This window comes from Dermacentor albipictus, chromosome 1 (genome assembly GCF_038994185.2).
Source record: "Dermacentor albipictus isolate Rhodes 1998 colony chromosome 1, USDA_Dalb.pri_finalv2, whole genome shotgun sequence".
Classification (NCBI taxonomy): Eukaryota; Metazoa; Arthropoda; class Arachnida; order Ixodida; family Ixodidae; genus Dermacentor; species Dermacentor albipictus.
The window spans coordinates 524,852,065-524,871,606 of record NC_091821.1 but is presented as its reverse complement, the minus strand read 5'-3'; the positions used below and the strand labels follow the sequence as shown (position 1 = coordinate 524,871,606).

Below are 19,542 nucleotides of genomic sequence, written 5' to 3'. Positions count from 1 at the left end.
TTCAGACGCACGTTTAGTGAACACAACGCTCGCCTCAGTTTTCTACTAGAGTGCCTAGACAAAGCACGCTTGGTACTAAACTCCGAAAAATCTCGCTTTGGAAAACGCCAAAAGGCCACCTAGCGGACAAAGAGGACATAAAAGCTTATCCAGCGAAAACGGCTGCGGTCGAAGCCTTTCAGCAACCTCGCTCAGTAAAAGAGCTTCGAAGCTTCTTGGCCCTCTGCTCATACTTCCGTCGGTTTATTCCCCGATTTTCTCACATTGCGCATTCGTTGACGAGTCTGCTTCAGAAAGGCGTTCACTTTGACTAGACCGAAGGATGTGCGTGTGCTTTTCGTGAACTGATGTTCCGGTTGACGAGCCATCCAGTTCTCAAACACGTCGACCTCTTGGCTCCCACAGAACTGCACATGGATGCTAGCGGTATTGGTGTCGGCGCTGTTCTTATTCAACGCTTCGACACCAAAGAACACGTCGTAGCGTACGCGAGTCGCCCTCTAAGCAAGCCCGAGCGCAATTACAACGTAAGAGAACAGAAATATCTAGCGGCGATTTTCCCAGTACAGCGCTTTCGGTCATACCTGTACGGACGCCCTTTCACCATCGTCACAGACAGACAGACAGACAGACAGACAATGAACTTTATTTGATCCTGAGGAGCTTCAGCGGAGGCCCCTATCGGGGACCCGCGGAAGCCGCTGGCCGCGTCCAAGTCGGGGCAGGAACGCCGTGATGTTCCGCCCTTTCTCGGGCCCTCTGGATTGCCTCTAGTTGTGTCTGGAGCGATGGGCTCCGGAGTGCCTCTTCCCAGTCGGCTTCGCTGGAGAGAGGGCCGTTAGGTAACGCGGGGCATTGCCAGAGCATGTGCGCTAAGGAACAATAGATATCATTACAGTCCGGACAGCTCGAATCGACGTCTCTGTAGATACGGCTGAGAAAGCCCAGCGAAGGGAATGCGCCCGTCTGGAGCATTCTAAGTAACACTGTCTGAGACCTGTCTAACTTACGATAACTTTTTGTGCTGGCTCGTCAATCTGCGTGATCCGTCTGGTGGGCTTGCAAGTTGGACACTCCGTCTACAGAAGTACGACTTCACCATTGCCTATAAAAGCGGTCGACGACATGCCAATGACGACTGCCTGTACCGGCTACCACTTCCCACGGTGGACTGTGAAGCGGACAAATTTGACCACTACATCGTATCCTTGGAGCCCGCATTTCCTGATCTCAATACCTTTAGGAGTGAGCAGCAAAACGACGACACTTTAAGACAACTGCTTCCTGCCAAACAGTATTCAACAGCCACTCGTTTTTGCACATGTAATGGGCGTCTATACGAGAAGAACTATTCTACGACAGGCTCACGATATCTCCTGGTGGTCCCGAAAAGTCTGCACACTTTCATCTTGCGCGATAATGCATGAAGAACCAACCTACGGACAAAGTTTAAGCACAAAAATGCTTAAACGCATTTTTGTTCTTGTCAATCGATGGCCACCAAACAAACGACCTAGCAAGCATTTTCATTCTTTGCATTCCAGGGTGTTCTTCATGCAGCAATGTTAATAGTGCTTCTTTGAGTTCGTCCGGAATGATCACTCACTGCCCCACGTGACACAGTCTTGCTCGTACGATAGTTCGTTTCGACGAACGTAAAAGGGCTGAAATTTATCGTCGTAGGGTGCGCGCCAGCCAGATAAGGTGAACTGCAGAACTTTGGAAATAAGGCGGTCCCTTTTAGCCGCAGCAGCAACTTGGCTCGCAGTGAGAGGCGTTGCATCAAACGCTGCAAGACATTCTTCAGTGTCGTCTTTATGCTTGACCAAAAGTGGAAGCCTTGAAAGTGCGTCGGCTCCATGTTTTTGCCGTTTTTGTAGCGCAGTGTGTACTGATAAGCTGCGAAGGTGATGGCCCAACGCTGAATCCTGGCTGCGGCCAAAGAAGGATTTCGTTTATCCGATGCCTAGATCCCCAACTGCGGTTGGTGGTCTGTATACAGCGTGAATTTGCGCCCGTATAAGCATCTATGAAACCTGCTTAGATCAAAAATCAGGGCCAGGGCTTCCTTCTCGCCTTGCGCATAGTTGCGCTCCGCTGCACTTAATGTTCTGGAGGCAAATGCGATGTGTCTTTCTGAGCCATCGGGTATGACGTGAAAAATAACGACCCCAAGACCGTAGACCGACGCGTCGTCGCTTAACCCGATTGGCTTTTTCATGTCGTAAAAAGTCAATACTTGACTGTCGATGAGGCGCTGCTTGGCTTCCTCGAATGATCTTGAGCATGCGTCCGTCCAGACCCAAGTCGTGTCCTTTTTGAGCAAGTCATACATTGGTGCAGCTACTGTAGCTAAATCTTTGATGAATTTTGCATAGAAATTCAGCAGGCCCAAGAAGGCTCGCAGTTCAGTTACGTTGCTTGGCTTAGGTGCTTCTGTGATTGCCTTTATCTTTGTTGCGGTTGGAAAAATGCCATCTGATGTCACTTTGTGTCCCAGATAAACAACGGATGGTTTGAAAAATTCACACTTCTGTTGTTTTTGGGTAATATGGTGCGTTGACAGTCGTTGAAGCACCTTTTCCACGGTTTCTTGACAGTCGTCTATGTTGTCGCCTACGACGTTGACGTCGTCGATATAGCAATCCACTTTTGGAATCCCTTTTAAGACTTCGTCCACTAAAGACTGAAAGATATCAGGTGCGCTAGAGATACCGAATGGAAAGCGCTGATATTGAAATAATCCGAGATGAGTGTTCCCCGTTAGCAGCGCTTTGCTTTCCTCAGCAAGCGGCACTTGTTGATAGGCTTGCGATAGATCCAAGACGCAAAAGCTCTTGCCTCCCGTGAGCATGGAGTACAAATCTTCCGGCAATGGCAATGGGTAATGGTCTGTTTTTAGAACAGGATTAACCGTGCCCTTGTAGTCGCCGCATAACCTTAATGCTGCGCCGCCTTTCTTCGCGACCACCACCAGAGGCGTTGCCCAGTCACTTTTCGTGACCCTCTTTAGTATTCCGGCTTGCTCGAGCTTTTCCAACTCATTTGCTACTTCGTCTTTGATAGCAAATTGTGTTGGCCATGCTTTTGAGAATACTGGTCGAGCCCTTTCCTTAACAAAGATGCGAGCTTCGAAGTTTTTGACGACACCCGGGGTGCTCTTGAAAACCTCGGGACACTTCTTCCGTAAAGCTTCTACCCTCTGCTCCGGTGGTCTCTCCGTGGACAGACTGTATACTGCTTTCCAGTTTATCTGCAGTTTTTCCAGCCAGTCTCTTCACATGAGAGCGGGAATCGGCGTTCCATTTCCCTGCACTGCCACCGCGGGCAAAGAGATCTCGCTTCCTTCCTGTTTGACTAATGCGTTTGCTGTTCCAAGTACCTTTTTTCTCCTGTGTAAGTGCGAAACGACACCTTTGATTCCACACATCTGACATGCGGGAAATACTGCTTATACAACTGGTCTGATACGATCGTGACTGCTGCACCGGTGTCAATTATCAGCGAAACAGTCTTCCCTTCCATGTTCAGGTCGATGCTGTAGCCCCTTGAACTTTTGCCCGAGTAGAACACAGTGTGACAATTCAAGTCTTCAGATTCGTCGTCCGTGGTGTCAGCATATCTGACAGCTTTCTCTCCTCTTTTGCAAACGGCTTGCAAATGCCCTTTTTTCTTACAATTTCTGTAGGTGTGGTTCCGATACCAACATTTTTCTCTCGCATGACGCTTTCCGCAATGCCTACACGCACTTTGTTGCTTTCCCTCTCGCTTATCTTTCGACCATAGAACCGTCGTCGATTTCTTTTGCTTATCACGGTGATGTTCGCCCTGAATGACGCTGACGCTGCGCTGTCTTGTGTCAAACTCGTGCATTTGCTTCGCCTGTTGCGCAGCGGACAAACATCCACGCAGAACAGATGATATCATGAATGCGTCATAAAAATGAAGCGCAGTCTGTTTTTGCTAACAGTTGTGGAATCGATCTCTCGTTCATGAAGAAAATTTAGAAGTAGAGGTATGCTGTGTTGGAACATTTGTTCTCCATATTTAGTTCGGCAAAACGGGACTTTCCAATACTCTTTAGTGCGTGTGTTGTATGTAGGTTGCCTAGTCCTCAAGTGCGATAACGACGTTATGATGTCTTCCTTAGTATTCATGCTCTGTTTGCATCGTATGGCCATATTATATGAATATAGATTACGAATAGGTACTACATTAAACCGATTGAAAAGCTGATCTACAGCGCTACATGAGCTAGTGAGTCGTTAAATTACCACATCGCATTGTAACACTAACGCGTAATACTACCCGATGTGTGTGAGAGTGGTGTGATTCGTAATTAGAATATTGTTTCGCTGCGCAGCAAAACCTCTTAGCATTTTCTCAAGTATCTGCGAGAGGTACGACTTTTTTATCGTTTATGTACCGTTGCTCTTGATGGGACATGAAGATTCCAGGAGTAACGTTTTTACGTAGCGCAGGCGCCAACACCGTCCCCTCCAGAGCTTAAGCAGAAGAAAAAACGATACTAAAATAAAAGGGCTTGTACACACCATGTCATTTCCCACCATTCTGTACCTTTAAAAACATTGGCAGTCACGCGGCAACTTACAGCAGTTCGCCTTGCTTCGGCCTCTTTTCTTCTTCTTTTTGCGTATTCTCGTTGTTCTGTATCAGCCAGGCGGTCTGATAAGATTGTACCGAGAATGACGTGTGCCTGACCGGCATGCAGCGTTATCTACAAAAGCACGCTGCTGCCTTGAATAAGGGGCTTTTTGCGTTGCTGCCACCGAAGCGTCTGTCTGCTGCTTAAAATAGAACATCTGGCGACGAGGACGGGATCCGGCGCGCAGCAAACCAACACCGGCCAGCAGCAGTCACGAGGCTGAACCGCCTACGGTGCAAGGCGACACGGAGCCCTTGCAGCCACGACTTCATCGACTGGAGCAGCGCAAGAACTTCAAGAAGCAAGGCGTCACGGAGCCCTTGCATGGACTTCAGCGGCTGGCTGGAGCAAGCGAACAAGAACCGACACTACGGACAAGCCACATCAAGGAACACGACTGGGCAGATAGGTGAAATTTGGTCATTATGGCAGAAGCCGGACGTGGTCCGAAGCTCGGCAGAATGACAGGATATGACCAAAAAATCGAAAACACACGCTCGTATTTTGAACGCTTCGAGAACTACGTAGACATAAATGATGTCCCTGCAGACAAGAAACTCAAATTGTTTCTGAATGTACTCGGCGCGCAAGCGTATAAAGAGCTAAAGAAGATAACTGTTCCTCATTTGCCTTCTCAGAAGACTTTCGAAGAAATTAAACAGCTCCTGGAAGCTCATTTCAGCCCAGCTCACTCAATTATCGCAGAGCGCTGTAAATTTTTTCGCCGAATGCAGCAAGAAAATGAAAGTGTCAAGGATTTCATCACTGAACTGAAGCATCTCGCCAGAGATTGCAATTACGGCACATCCTTAAATGATGCCTTAAGGGACAGACTAGTGGCTGGTTTGCGTGACGAGGAAACGCAACAGGCTCTTTTTGCACAGGCTGACTTGAAGTTCGAATTGGCGTGCAAAACAACGCTAGAAAAAGAACTATGAAATGAAATAAAATGCATATTAGTTTGCTGTCTGCAAACTAATATGCATTTTATTACGGACATTTCATTTCATGCATACGGCCCTGCAATTATCTGTATCTTCTGTATTTTTTTTCTTTTTTCCCAAAGAGAATATGTCCAATAGTAGTCCGTCCCTGAAATTTTGATATTGAAACGTATGCTGTATTTGTTTTTCAACGCTTCTTGTGCTCATATTATGTATGAAATGTTAGTCGCTGGTTTATACTACTGTATGCCTTGTAAAGGGAATACGAACCTTTGTCAAGTGAATTCACTTTCACTTTTTAGTTCGGACTTTCCCCCATTCAATATGGAAATAAGTTCAATTCAATTCAATTCAATAGATTGTCTTACCTTGGTGCGCACGATGATGTGGTCACACTGTCTTCTCAGCTGGAACTGTGGAACAAAGCCGCTGGTCAAATAGTTGTGTGACTCCAGGGATATTTTTTTTTTACCTTCAGCCGATCATGAGTAAAGAAGCTTTTAACATGCATAAGGCAGTCTTTGATATCCGAAAGCTCTGCCTTAGGTACGAGCGCAAGATCACATGATGCCTCTTTGGAAGCTAGCACAAGTGGATCGACGCCACCGCTGAGCTCCTCTTTCTCGACGTAGCGCTCCTTTGTAACGGCCTCTATATGCTGCGCGTACGCGTTTAAGCGAGTTAATGAGGGGCTGTCATTCATGCTTACACCTTTGCAAGAGATCGGCGCCTTACTTCACTCCTTTCAAAGTAAAAAAGCACATGCATCGACAGAGCTTCAACAGTGGAGATAGCATTTCTTGACAACGGCTCCCCAAAAATATGGCGGTTTCATAATGACCAACGCAGTTCGTGCCCTTTCCGCTACTGCGCCCGCCAGCCTGCTCTGACGCCACGTGAGTACCCCCTATACCATCCACCACCGTATCCCTACCCGATCAGGTTCCACCAAAAAGCGCTAGCTTTGCCAAATAAGTTCTGCGGAAGCCCGCAAGGTGGAGGAAAGTTCGTGAAAGGTAGAAAAGGTAACCAGTGCAACTGTGGCACGAAGACACAAAGGAAACCTCCTTACAGGTTTCTCAGAAGTAATGCTTCCCTGTTGAAGAAAGATTTCTCGGGGTCCGAGGAGGAAATGCAGTTGTGTAACCGTCCGATTCTTAGGTGGGAAGTCCTAGCTTCGAATCGCTGTGCCATCGGCAAGCGACCAGTTTTTTAATGACGAGGTGTACGATGACTCTTTGCTTGCCTACATGGGTTCTCATCTCGAAAGGCAGCCCTGTAGAGATTTACGAAGGATTGTGGCACCCCTTGTCACACCATAGCTTTGTTGAAATAGTCGAGAATCAGCGTTTGCTCTGGGAAGCAGACAAACGTTAGTATTACAATATCACTCTAATGGGGACGGGTACTGTTGCCTGATTTATTATAGGAGATCGTGGAGCAGATTTCCTTGGTGAAGCCTGTGTTCCAAGACAGATACCGTCGAGGAAGCTACATTATCTCGGCCGACATGGAGCAGTTCATTGCCAACCATGTCATCGCCACCGGGAGCGTTGCAGAGGCACAGGCTGACAAACTGGCTCCGTAAGTGCTGTCGCAATCGGACAGGTTGTACCGCAGCTGCTGTAGGGTACCTGAAACGTCATATGCATGCTGCAAATCATGTTATGAGCCTTAGGGTACAGAACTGGGCCAAACAAATGCAAAAGTAACCTTTCCGCGCGTAGGAAGTTTCATACTTGCTTATGCCCTGGCACGGTACTAAAACCGAAGATGCGAAACGCTACCGGATGGTCGTTGCGCATCAATCACCTCTTGGTGAGAAGAGCCAACAATTAGCCCCTTTCGTAGCTTTCATGAATCTAATTAGAAAGCTTAGATGCCTAACGTAGGTTACAGCTATTGGGCGTCCTACGGTCTAATTTCGCGCTCGTGCTCGCTCCCTATTCGTTGTGAGCCCGTTTCTTTTCATGAGGGTGTTCAGCCACTGGAGTAAAGCAATGCCTGCCGCCCTTCTGGTCCCTCAGTCCCGCCACCCTCGTGGATGATTGCGCTTCCTATCGAGATGGACGCATTACAGCGTAGTCAAAGAGGTTGTCTCTTTCTCGCTGCCCCAGACCATTCGCTCCATTTGTGAACCGTACGCGTCGGACTAAGGGGACCGTAACAGATAAAGTGTGAATTTTCTGCCAAACAAAATTGATGTCGCAGTCGTCGGTCTTTAACGGCTGATGAGCACTGGCAAGAGTTTCGTGGATTATACCTGTTGTGGCTGAGTGAACTCGCTCAAATGTGCCCACTACATCTAGGACTTAATGCCGAATTATGAAACTTTGAACGCCGAGTGAGAGGATAAATTTACCCACGATTGCGTCACGCGTGGAATATCGACTCCATCCGTGCATACAAAATATGCGTGATCAATCAATGGCTGTTTTCGTCTAAGCAAAAACACTAATGTTAGGCGCGTTGGTAGTAGGGTTGCAAAGATATAAGCTATAATGCTGTAACATAAAATGGTGATTAAGAGTTCTTTTGATTCAGGAAAATTTGTGGATTTGGTGTCCGGCTCTGACTGGGGCCTATTATCCGAGGAATCTTGTGCTAACAAAGCATTCAGCACTTTAAATGAGAAACTAACAGATATTATAAATACTTGTACGTCTGTATCCTCCATATCACGTTGGTATTCCACCCCAAGGCATCCGTGGATCACTAGAGGACTACTGCGCTCTATAAATAAAAAAGATAACCTCTTCAAAAAATTAAAACTCCAACCATTTAACCTCGCCCTTAAGGCTCGATTCAAATTATATTCACAAACTCTCACCGTCTTACATAAACAGGCTAAGAGAACCTACTATGAAAATAAAGTGCTCGAAAATGGGAATGACTGGAGAAAAAATTGGAATATAATTAAAGAATTTTTAAATCATAATCAACAAGACACACCTGTAACAGCGTTTCCTGACGGCACCAGCACTCTAACTGATCCTATAGATGTCGCAAATTCATTTAATGAATCATTTTTCAAGAGCTCTGCAGCCGGTGTCCCTAACTTGCCCAAGTTGCCCCGCGTGCCTCACTCCTTTTTCTTAAAACCCACATCGCCAAATGAAGTTCATCGCACTATAATAAGGCTCAAGACAACAGGCTGTGGCCTAGATTCAATTCATCCATCAAAAATCAAACTTGTTGCTCGTGAGTTATCTTTTGTCCTCTCTGATATTATTAACACTGCATTTCGTACCGGCGTTTTTCCAACGAGTCTCAAACAAGGAAAAGTCACTCCAGTATTTAAAAAAGGTGATCGAAATATCTTTTCTAATTATCGCCCTATAACGATACTGCCATTTTTTAGTAAAGTAATTGAGAAGCTCCTTGTTAATCGCCTAACGAACTACCTAACAAAATTTAACCTTTTAACTTCTAAGCAGTTTGGTTTTTGTGCTAACTTATCAACTGAATTAGCACTGATAAAGCACTGACAGCCTAAAGCAGTTTATCGACAATGGGCTATGGGCGGGAGCGGTATTTGTTGATTTAACTAAAGCTTTTGACACTATTAACCACTCCATTTTGTACGCTAAACTTGAATCATTTGGAATTTGTGGACCTGCTTTAGCTCTTTTGCAAAGCTACCTTACTAATAGAACCCAGGTTGTTAGATATGGAAGCATTTCATCCAACCCAATAACAACGAACCAGGGCGTTCCACAAGGATCAATTTTGGGTCCTCTGCTATTTCTCATTTACATTAATGACTTACCATCATCGCTTAACAGTTCTGAGTGCATCCTCTATGCTGACGATACAACGATATTCAGTAGTGATAAAGACATTAACAGTCTACTCAGAAAGTTAAACACCGATGTCACGAATCTTGTGTCTTGGTGTAAAAATAACTTGCTAAACGTAAACCCTGTTAAAACAAAGTTTATGTTATTTCACTCGTCCCAAAAAACGCCTACAAGAACCCCTGAACTATACATTGATAACTACGTCATTACCCCATCTAATTTTGTAACTTTCCTTGGTGTTACATTAGACCCCCAACTTAAGTATAACATTCACGTAAACTCTGTCACTAAGAAGACTGCTTTCGGCATCCGCGTGCTCATTGGAACAAGACACTGTTTTCAGCAATATATACTAAAATCACTTTACTACGCTTTCATTAACAGTCACCTTACTTACTGCATTTCATCATGGGGCAACACATATCCTGCACATCTGACAACCCTCATTCACCTTCAGAACCGGGCGGTCCGAATAATTACCCACAGTTAATACATCACATCAGCAGCGCCCATTTTTCGCACTCTTGAGATTCTACCATTAACTTGCACATTTCTACTGAAACTATGTCTTATGTTATATAGAAGTAGAAACCGTGACATTCCAGCTGAGTTACTTCCCTCAACGCAACTTTTCAATACAAATAACACGCGGTTTTCTGAAAATAATAATCTCTTGCTTCCTAAAGTCAACACTAACTACGGTAAAATGACAGCCTTCTTTTCCGCAATTTCATTTTGGAATTCACTGCCTTCAAATATTAAATCATGCTCTTCATTACACTGTTTCCGGCGGCTTCTAAAACAGTTCTTATTAACAACATACCTTACCTGATTATTCGACAAGTGTACATACTTTTATATGTGTGTCTATATATAGGTGTGTATCTATGTGTGCGTGTGTGTATACATTTATTACTGTGTAGCCATGTTTCATTATTTTTCTCTATTTATGTTGATAGATTATCAGTCGTTTGTAAATTAGTTTTGTTGCACTGTTGGATTGCCCACTTTTGTTCATAATCATTAAACTTCTATTCAATTAACGTGATGATAGTACCTTCAAGTGTATTTCAATATGGAATTATTCTTGCTAATTTTTGTATAATCTTCAACTACCCGATGTTTCAGTAATTACTTCTAATATGTTCATTGTATTTTCACGCTGTTCTTACCCTCGTGGCTAATCCTATATTACATATTTTGTGCATGTTGTAACAGGAGGTCCCCCTGACAGTTTTTACTTTGGGACCTCCTTCTGTATTACATTTTCTTTGTAATTGTATTGTATTGGGTAATAATAATAATAAACTTCAACCTAAACTTCAACATGTGTTCATTACATGCGATTTTAGTAAGTGACCCCCTGTGACCAGGTTTAAAGATTTTTCACGTAAAACAATACAAGTGTAAAATCAAAGAGAAAGAATCGTTCAGGATAACTTCGGTGCAAATATCCTACGTGGTCTAATTAGTTCAGTGGACATTCCGCAGGTCTTCTCATGTCCTCCATCCCTAAAAGTCTTAAATCAAAGTGGACAGGTGGGCGTTCGATTTTCGCTTGCCATTCTTAGTGGACGATGCAAGGCTCCCTTGTACAAAACTCGTTTCACACCAATTATAAAGAGAAATGTTGACGTGATAGCTCGTCATATTTCCGAGAGCGTGGTGTCTTGTGCAGTGGTATTGCGTAATTCGGAACTTGTAAGAGACTTGATGTTATACCGCATATGAAATTCTGGGCATTGACATTTTCGAGCAGGCACAAGCTCTTCCTTGTGCTGCTCCTCGGCACGCTGGCTGTCCTTTTGCTGCTTTTCTATATGCTACCCGAGAGCAGCGATGACCTCATTACAGTCAACACCACCAGTGGCCTGGCGCACGGCTTCGTCACCACTGTCCAAGGAAGGCAAGACAGCATTCTGGCATTTTTCGGATTACACTTTTGCGCGACTATGGTTAGCAATATGTTGTGAAGATATTGAAGCTGGTTATGATCCAGTGTATTCCTAGTCCCTTCGGAAAAAAAAACATACTTAGAATTTTTCATAATGTTAACTTCAATCATAGATGTCCTATATATATATATATATATATACAAGAAGAAAGGGGGTTAACCGAGGGGCCCGATTTTTGTTAGTCATACCATAAGAAGCCAACAAACACTGACACCTAAGACAACATAGGGGAAATTACTTGTGCTAAATAAATGGATTAATGAAACGATAAATTATTGGAAATTAAAGTGGATGAAAAAACAACTTGCCGCAGGTGGGAACCGAACCCACAACCTTCGCATTTAGCAGGAGGACAATATGAAAGGTCAATAAGCAGGAATAGGCTCCAAATAGGCAAATATGCAATCATTACTAGCATAATGAAAGTAGAAATAAAAAGTAAAGGGGTGACAATAACTAAAACATAAAATAGTGGTTACGCAAGTGTACAAAAAGTAATTTTCAAATATTTGTGTACAGCGTACTAGTGTATATGGCATAGGTTCAAATGCGTTTAGATAATTAACACAGCGATTTCACATTACGTGCAGTGTTTACATCGAAAGAAACGGGGAAAACTATAAAAAGTTAAAATAAACAATAAGCGATAACAACAGGTCCCCGACGAGGCTACCGACAATGAAATTGGGGGATGGGAGTGACATAGCATGTAATTAAAACAACTCTAATCCTTTAATACCTTCAATTGTACTAGTGAATTGAGGAAAGTTTTGATATTTGTGATAGATGGATACAGTTCATTCCATTGTTGTGTAGCTAGTGAAAAAAGAGAACGTTCAGTTTATTGGGGTCGTTCTAACGTCTAGTTCAGGATTCAGAACACGAGATGCATTTTGACGGGGCTATATTAAAGTTGTTGTGAAGAAGCTGGAACAAATACTTTAGGTGTACTTATATCGCTCTGTCTCATATCTAATAGCGTTTCTTGACTGGATGCAGCTAAAAGATGAGCCGGTGAGTCATTGTATTGTACTTATCATCGATAAATCTGATAGCTTTCCATTGTGGTCCTTCCAGATTTGCTAAGTTTGCCATTCTAGACAGAAGCCAAACTGAGCGTGTGCTGGTGGGCGAGTTGGTTATACATGATTGAAGCCAAACGACATTTGCGTATTCCACGATCGGTCTCATGAAAGGCCTGTAGACGAGCAACTTAAGAGAAGTAGGCGCAAGCTTTGGGCATCTTTCAAGAAAACGCACACACACACAAACACACAAACACACACACACACACACATATATATATATATATATATATATATATATATATATATATATATATATATATATATATATATATATATATATATATATATATTTATATATATATATATATACAGTAATGGCCTACTTGTATTGAGCCTGAGAGACGCGGCGAAGGACCCTCGACACAGTCCACTATGACGATGCGACTACCCGCACGAAGCAGGGCACACACATGCTGATGATAACATACAGATGATGCAGAAGTGCACAATAAACGCCCTCACTAATTTCCCCCATGCGAGAAAGGCCATCCTGGCCGCAGCCTAAAGGTACGGTGAACGCCGCCTGAAGGATTTCATACGAGAAACGTGTACCACTTCGGCAGAGCGGCAACGGCGGTGAGCTGAGGGAACAACACGAGTCACACGTTAATTAATGGGAGAAGCAATTTCCAAGACCGTGTATGGGCCAATAAAGCGGGACTGAAACTTCTCACACAATCCAGGAGTGTGAACTGGTGTCCACAGCAGCACTTCATCGCCGGGCTGGCAGAAAACTACGCGATGAGATGCGTCATAATGATTTTTGCGATCCTGTTCTCTGGCTTCGGTGTTGAAGCGGGCACGCTGGTGACAATGGTCAACGCGGGAAACATATTCTTCAAAGGAAGATGGACATGGAATGACAGGGGCAGAAATGAAAGAAACGTCCAGGAAGGAACTGGGCGAACGGCCATAAACAAGCTAGGATGGCGAGTAACCGGTTGTGCGTTGAACAGTGGTGTTATACACGAAGGTGACGAATGGCGAAATTGCGTCGCAATTTCTGTGATCTGGTTGAAAATATGCGGCTATCATGTCAGAGAGCGTATGATGAAACCGCTCAGTCAGGCCGTTCGCCTGAGGATGGTAACCTGAAGTAGTCTTGTGAGTTGTGCCAAAGGCTCTGAACACTTCGCCTACCAGTTCTGAAAGAAATGTTTTTCCGCAGTCGCTCAGAAGGACTCGAGGGGTGCTGTTAAGGAGGATTATGGCTTGAACAATGAAGGGAGCAACTTCGGAAGCTGATGCAGAAGGGACACAAGCTGTTTCGGCATAGCGCGTGAGGTGGTCGATGGCTGTAACTCTCAATTGACTACCGACTGGAGTCATGGGAAGTAGCCCATAGAGATCAATGTCAACAACCTCGAATGGTTCCGCAGGACACGATACCGGAAGTAGCTGCCCGGCGGGAGCTGATTTTGGCCGCTTTCGACGCTCGCAAATGCCACAGGAAGAGTCGTCTCTCACCACACTGGTAGACAGGCCAGGTCAGTAGAAGCGACTTCTTATGCGGTCGTAAGTATTCTGGATACCAAGGTGGCCAGCAGTCGAATCGTCGTGAGAGGCCTGAAGGACACTAGCACGAAGGCAGCGAGGCAGTACGGGCACCCAGCATTGTCCGTCAGGATGATGGATATGGCGGCACAGCAAGGAGTTTTGTAGCTTGAATTGTGTCAGCTCTCTACCGAGCCTGGCGTTAGGTGGGAGCGAAGCTCCGCGAAGGCGGTCTATAATACGTCGACAGTACGTATCGGCGAGTTGTTGAGACGAAAATTATTCATGGTCGTCCGAAGTGAGATGGTCAAGAGTGGCGAAGGGCAAAACCGCCGTAAAAGAGACGTCGTGGGTCGCGTCTCTGGAGGTAGTTGCGGAGTCATTGATGAGTGCGGCTGTAGGAAGCAAGCAGCGACAAAGAGCGTCTGCGTCTTTGTACTTCTTACCAAACTTGTAGATGATCTCAAAGTCATATTCTCAAAGTCATATTCAGTGACCAAGACATCCTGACACGTTCTTGAGTGTGGAGAGCCAACATAAGGCGTGATGGTCCATAGCGATGGTAAAATGGCGGCCGTGGAGATAAGGGCGAAACTTCTGGACGGATCAAACGACAGCTAGCCATTCCAGCTCGATGGGAGAAGTAATTCTCTTAAGATGGTGATATAGTTTTTCTCGGCAGGTGCGAATGCGTGGCTTGCATATGCAACGACTCTCTCACGCAAAGAGGTGTCTCGGCGGAGGAAAACAGCACCAATTCCATGGCCGCTAGCGTCCGTGTGCAAGATTGTGGGTGCAGTCCCATCAAAATGACACAGGGCAGGTTCAGATGTGAGGGCGCCCTTCAGCTGGTCAAAGGCAGGTTCACATTCCGGTGAGCACATGAAGGGGAGCACCAGAACGAAGTAGGTTGTGTAAAGGAGCACATATAGAGGTGAAGTCGCGTATAAATAGACCAAAATAGGAAGCGATGCCAAGGAAACTGCGCAGTTCCTTGGCATTTTGTGGTCGAGGAAAGCAAACCACCACCAAAATTTTGTGAGGATCAGGTCGAATAACATCCTTACTCACAATGTCACTTAACACCTTTATCGCCTTGCTTGCTAAATGGCACTTTTTGGTGTTGAGCTGAAGACCAGCGTTAGCGAGGCATGTGAGGACCTCGTCCAGGCGTTGCAGGTGCTGGGCAAATGTCGATGAGAAAATAACGATATCGTCCAGATAGCACAAGAATGTTTTCCACTTGACGCCGCGGAGAACAATGTCAATCGTGGGCTAAAAACTTGCGAGAGCGTTGCAGAGGCGCAAGAGCATGACGTTGAACTCGCAGATGCCGTCTGGGGTTGCAAATGCTGTCTTTTCTTTGTCGTCTTCGTGCATCGGAATTTGTCAGTAACCTGAACGCAGGTCCAGGGTAGAGAAGTACTCGGCACCTTGCAGAGAACCGAGGGCATCGTCAATGCGAGGCATAGGGTATCCATCCTTGCGCGTGATCTTGTTGAGCGCTCTGTAATCGACACAAAATCGCACGGAACTTCTTTGTTTCGGACCAAAACGATGGGAGATGACCAAGGGATACCAGAGGGGGCGGACGGTCGCCATCTTGCCGCCGAGCAGTGCGGACGTGTTTCGCATGGGCTGCGGACTTTCGACCGATGTTTGGCAACATTACGAACTACGACGACCTGGGAACATCACACCGAGATCAGTGAGGGCGCTGTGCACCTAACCGCTACGTTTTTGGAGACAAGACCTGCACATAGCCAGATTTCGGGCACTTCTCCCCCGAGCCGCACGTAGCCGTGCTGGGCCTACTTTAGGCCTACCTAAGAAGAAGAATGCGACGCCGCTTGCGTCATCCATCACCACCGACGACGGCAACGGCAAGGCCGCCGAGAAAGAGAAATCGGCCGCTGGCCAACCAACAATCAGAAGAAGGAGACCGCTTCCTCGCCTCCCGACCATGGATTATAAAGTGGTTTTCAGACCAAAAGTAGGCCTCGATCTCCGTTTCCACACCGCCACCACTCTCCTGAAAACGGTATGCCAGGGGCCCGACACGCACATCGCTACAGCTCGAAAGCAAGACCAGGTGCGTGTCAACCCAACCAATAATTCTTTCACCGTGGTCATCATTTTTGGAAGGCACGCGGAAGAAGCCACGATAGCAATAGCTATCACAAATACCGCAGCCAAAATAATTTTGTGCGACTCCAAGACGGCAGTGCCTAATTTTGCAGAAGGCAGAACCCATGAACCGGCGCTACCAATTCTAAAAAAAGTACATCTCACGCCCCGCCAGATCAAAATTATCTGGATCCCTGCGCACTCGTCCCATCCCGGGAACGAAGGGGCTCACGATTTCGCCCGAGGACTCGTCAACCGGGCAGTGAGCCAACCGATCCTGCGAGGAGCAAAACAGCGCATGATAACCTACCACGAAATTACGCAATACTATAAAAACTAAAGACTCGAATACCCACCCCTTGACAATTCTTTAACCAAAAACCAGCATGCGACGTGGAGGCAACTCCAAACACAGACCTTCCCCAACCCGTAAAAACTATCCATAGTCTACCCAGGGACCCACTTCCCCAAATGTACTCTATGCGAGGCCGACAAAGCCGATTTAGCACACATCTTGCACGGATGCCCTGAGCCCAAACCTAGAGCTGAATGGCAGCTAGCCAACTGGAAGCAGTGGGAGGCTGCGGTGACGAGCTCGGAACCCGCGGTTCAAGTGCAGGCCGTGACCTGGGCTTCAGAAGTCGCCGTAAGACACGGTCTGACGGCCACGTCACGAAGCCATCATGACTTCCCACATGTAATCTCACAAATCTTTTTCTGTTGACGAATTAAACTTTTTCCCACCACCACCACCAGGGTGCGGATTATCTAACGTTGCAGCATGTCGGCGACGTTTTCCTCAATAATCTCGCGCTCGGCTAGAGACACCCGATACGACCGGTGACGTACGATAGATCTGCCGTTTGTCTGAATGCGAGGCGTTGTGACGGAAGTCCAATCCAATGACGAAGAATGAGCATCCAATGACGTTTCATGCCTCTTCAACAAACTAAGTAACTGTTTGTCAGGAGTGACAAGCATAAAGAAAGAAAGAAGACGAGGAAGAAGGAGTGGAGCGAGCGCGTGGAGCCGCCATCTTGGAGGAGGGGCACGCGCAGAGAAGGACGTGGTGACCGGGCGCAGCGTTCCAAGAGAAGACGGCCGGAGATCGCCTGTCTGGGTCCTGCCCCAGATCTTAGGCGACACATAGACGTCCCGCCCGAGTACCAGGCTCGGCGAGCAGATGTCCGACGTCCCTGGAACTACCGCTGGCCCGGATCTACCTGCTAGGACAAGTCAGCGTTGCTGCCGCTGAACGTAGACGCGCGGAGGCTGGCTACAGCCAGTCACCATCCCGTCCGGAGAACCAAGCTGGGCCGGTGCGCACCGGGAGGGCCAGCCGGCACGAGCCCCGCTCTGCCGGAGCGCGACAGCCCCTCAGCGACCGTGCCGTCGTCACGTCGGCTGTGGCATCGTTGACGCCCGACAATAACAACGATTGACGACGACCAGATCGCATCGACGGACCACAGACCGGGGGACGCCGATACCCGCGCCGAACAGTACCGGTACTGTAAGCGCTCCTACTACAGCGAATAGACAATCGCCGCACAGACGTTTGTAAACGCGGTAGTGTGAGCGGAAAGCTTAGTAAGGGAGGACGCATGCCGTGTGCGATAAGTCGAATGTTACCGTGTTTTCCTGTTCTTAAAAGTCCGTATTGAATGAATGTTGTGTGTGCTGCACCTTGCGTTCATGTGTTCCTTCCGCTCGCTCAAGCAAGCGTACCAGGCGTTAACCTACTCGTGACAACATTGGCGAGCCTGCCAGGATCCCTTTAACTTCGTCACGTGCCTCGGGGTGTATTGAGTAGCGGAATGGACCTTGAACGTTTGATGGCGGCTGGGAGTGCCGCGGGCATGTCGGCTGAGGCCATAATAGCACTGTATCACGAGGAACAAAAGCGATTAAGAGAAGAACGCGTAGAGGCGCGAGAGGCTGCGAAGGAAGATGAGGAGAGAGCGAAGGCAGCTGAGGAGAGAGTCAAGGCAGCTGAGGAGAGAGCCAAGGCCGCTGACGAGAGAGCGAAGGATGCGGACGAGCGGGCATATAGGAATTTGATTTTGGAAAAAGAGCTTACAGAAAAGAAATTGCAGCTGCGCATGAGTAACAGTGGAGAAGAGGCAGGAAATAGCTCAGACGTGCTACCTAAGAGAATAGCGACAGTGTGTCCCCAAAAGCTTATCGCCCCTTTTGACGAAAGGCGATATGTCCTAGATGCCTACATGCAGCGTTTTGAGCGAATAGCAACTGGACAAGGCTGACCGAAGAGTGACTGGGTGACGGGATTGAGTATGTGTCTCGTAGGGGAAGCATTGGCCGTGTACAGCCGGATCTCAGAGACTGACGCACTACATTATGAAAAGGTAAAGAAGGCTCTCCTACAACGCTTCAGGCTAACGGCCGAAGGTTTGCGGGATAAATTCCAAAGCTCCAAGCCACACGATAACGAGACAGGCCAGCCATTCGCCGCTCGAATCTCCAACTACTTTGATCGTTGGTTGGACATGGCTAACGTAGAGAAGACATTTGAAGACTTGAGGGACAACATGATTGCAGAACAGTTCCTAGCATCATGTCATCAGGGCGTGGCAATATTCCTGAAAGAACGCAACTTGAGGACGGTGGCGGAACTATCTGAACACGCCGACCGCTATTTAGAAGCCCAAGGCCAAAAGAATTTGGGAAAGGGGAAGGAAGATAAAAAGACACCAGATGAAAGAGAACAGAGTCGAAGCACAATCAAATGTTTTATGTGTGACAGGATAGGGCATCGGGCTATGAATTGTCCCTTGGGTCGCACTCGCAGTTCGACCTTGAAGTGCGAGGAATGCGGACGGCAGGGACATACAATACAAACCTGTCGAGCTAATTCAGAAAATAATACTGCATGTGTTGTCGCGAGCAAAAGTCACATTTATGGTGAGAGGACGCAAATGGAACAGGAGTCCAGCGACAAAGCAAGTGCTGTCATGACGGTTCCGTCGTCTGACGACCCGGAGACCTCGATGCCAGTAGTAGAGGGAATGCTGCAGGGACGAAAAGTGTCTGTACTCAGAGACACTGGGTCCAACATTGTTCTGGTAAGACAATCCATGGTGCCGGAAAGAGATATCACCGGGACAGAAACGCCAGTTCGATTGGCGGATGGTACAGTAAGGCGAATGCCTATGGCTCGTGTGTTGCTTTTGATGCCTTATTATTGCGTCTGGATTGAAGCCCGGTGCGTCAAAGAACCGCTTTACGACGTCATTCTTGGGAATGTGCCAGGAGTCAGAAGAGTGGATGATCCAGATCCCCTCAGGAGTTTTCCCAATATCTAGATTACAAGTAGGACGGATCATGAATCCAGCGAAGCCGGTGGCAGAGACAACGGAAGAAGTTCGGATCCGTATACCGGAGAAGCTAGCATATTGTCAGTAGAGAAAAGCCCAAGGAACCATGATAGGAAAGATGTCGGTATAAAGA

At 46.8% G+C, this 19,542-nt stretch overlaps 1 protein-coding gene across 6 annotated transcripts in view; it reads left to right on the top strand.

Annotated features, from left to right (window-relative positions):
- Window positions 1-19,542, top strand: part of LOC135908158 (cholinesterase-like) — an 828,064-nt gene that overhangs the window by 11,868 nt on the left and 796,654 nt on the right. For 4 of the 6 annotated variants that reach the window (XR_011511619.1, XR_011511618.1, XM_070532653.1 and 1 more), the window contains exons 3-4: window positions 7,040-7,194; window positions 11,170-11,316. Coding sequence is in view for 4 of the 6 variants with exons in the window: in XM_070532653.1 (XP_070388754.1) it covers window positions 7,040-7,194; window positions 11,170-11,316 (302 nt within the window). In the remaining 2 variants the exon portion in view is untranslated. Of the gene's footprint in view, window positions 1-4,812; window positions 6,507-7,039; window positions 7,195-11,169; window positions 11,317-19,542 lie in introns of those variants that run through there. The other 2 variants (XM_070532654.1, XM_070532652.1) reach the window with 2 other exon arrangements.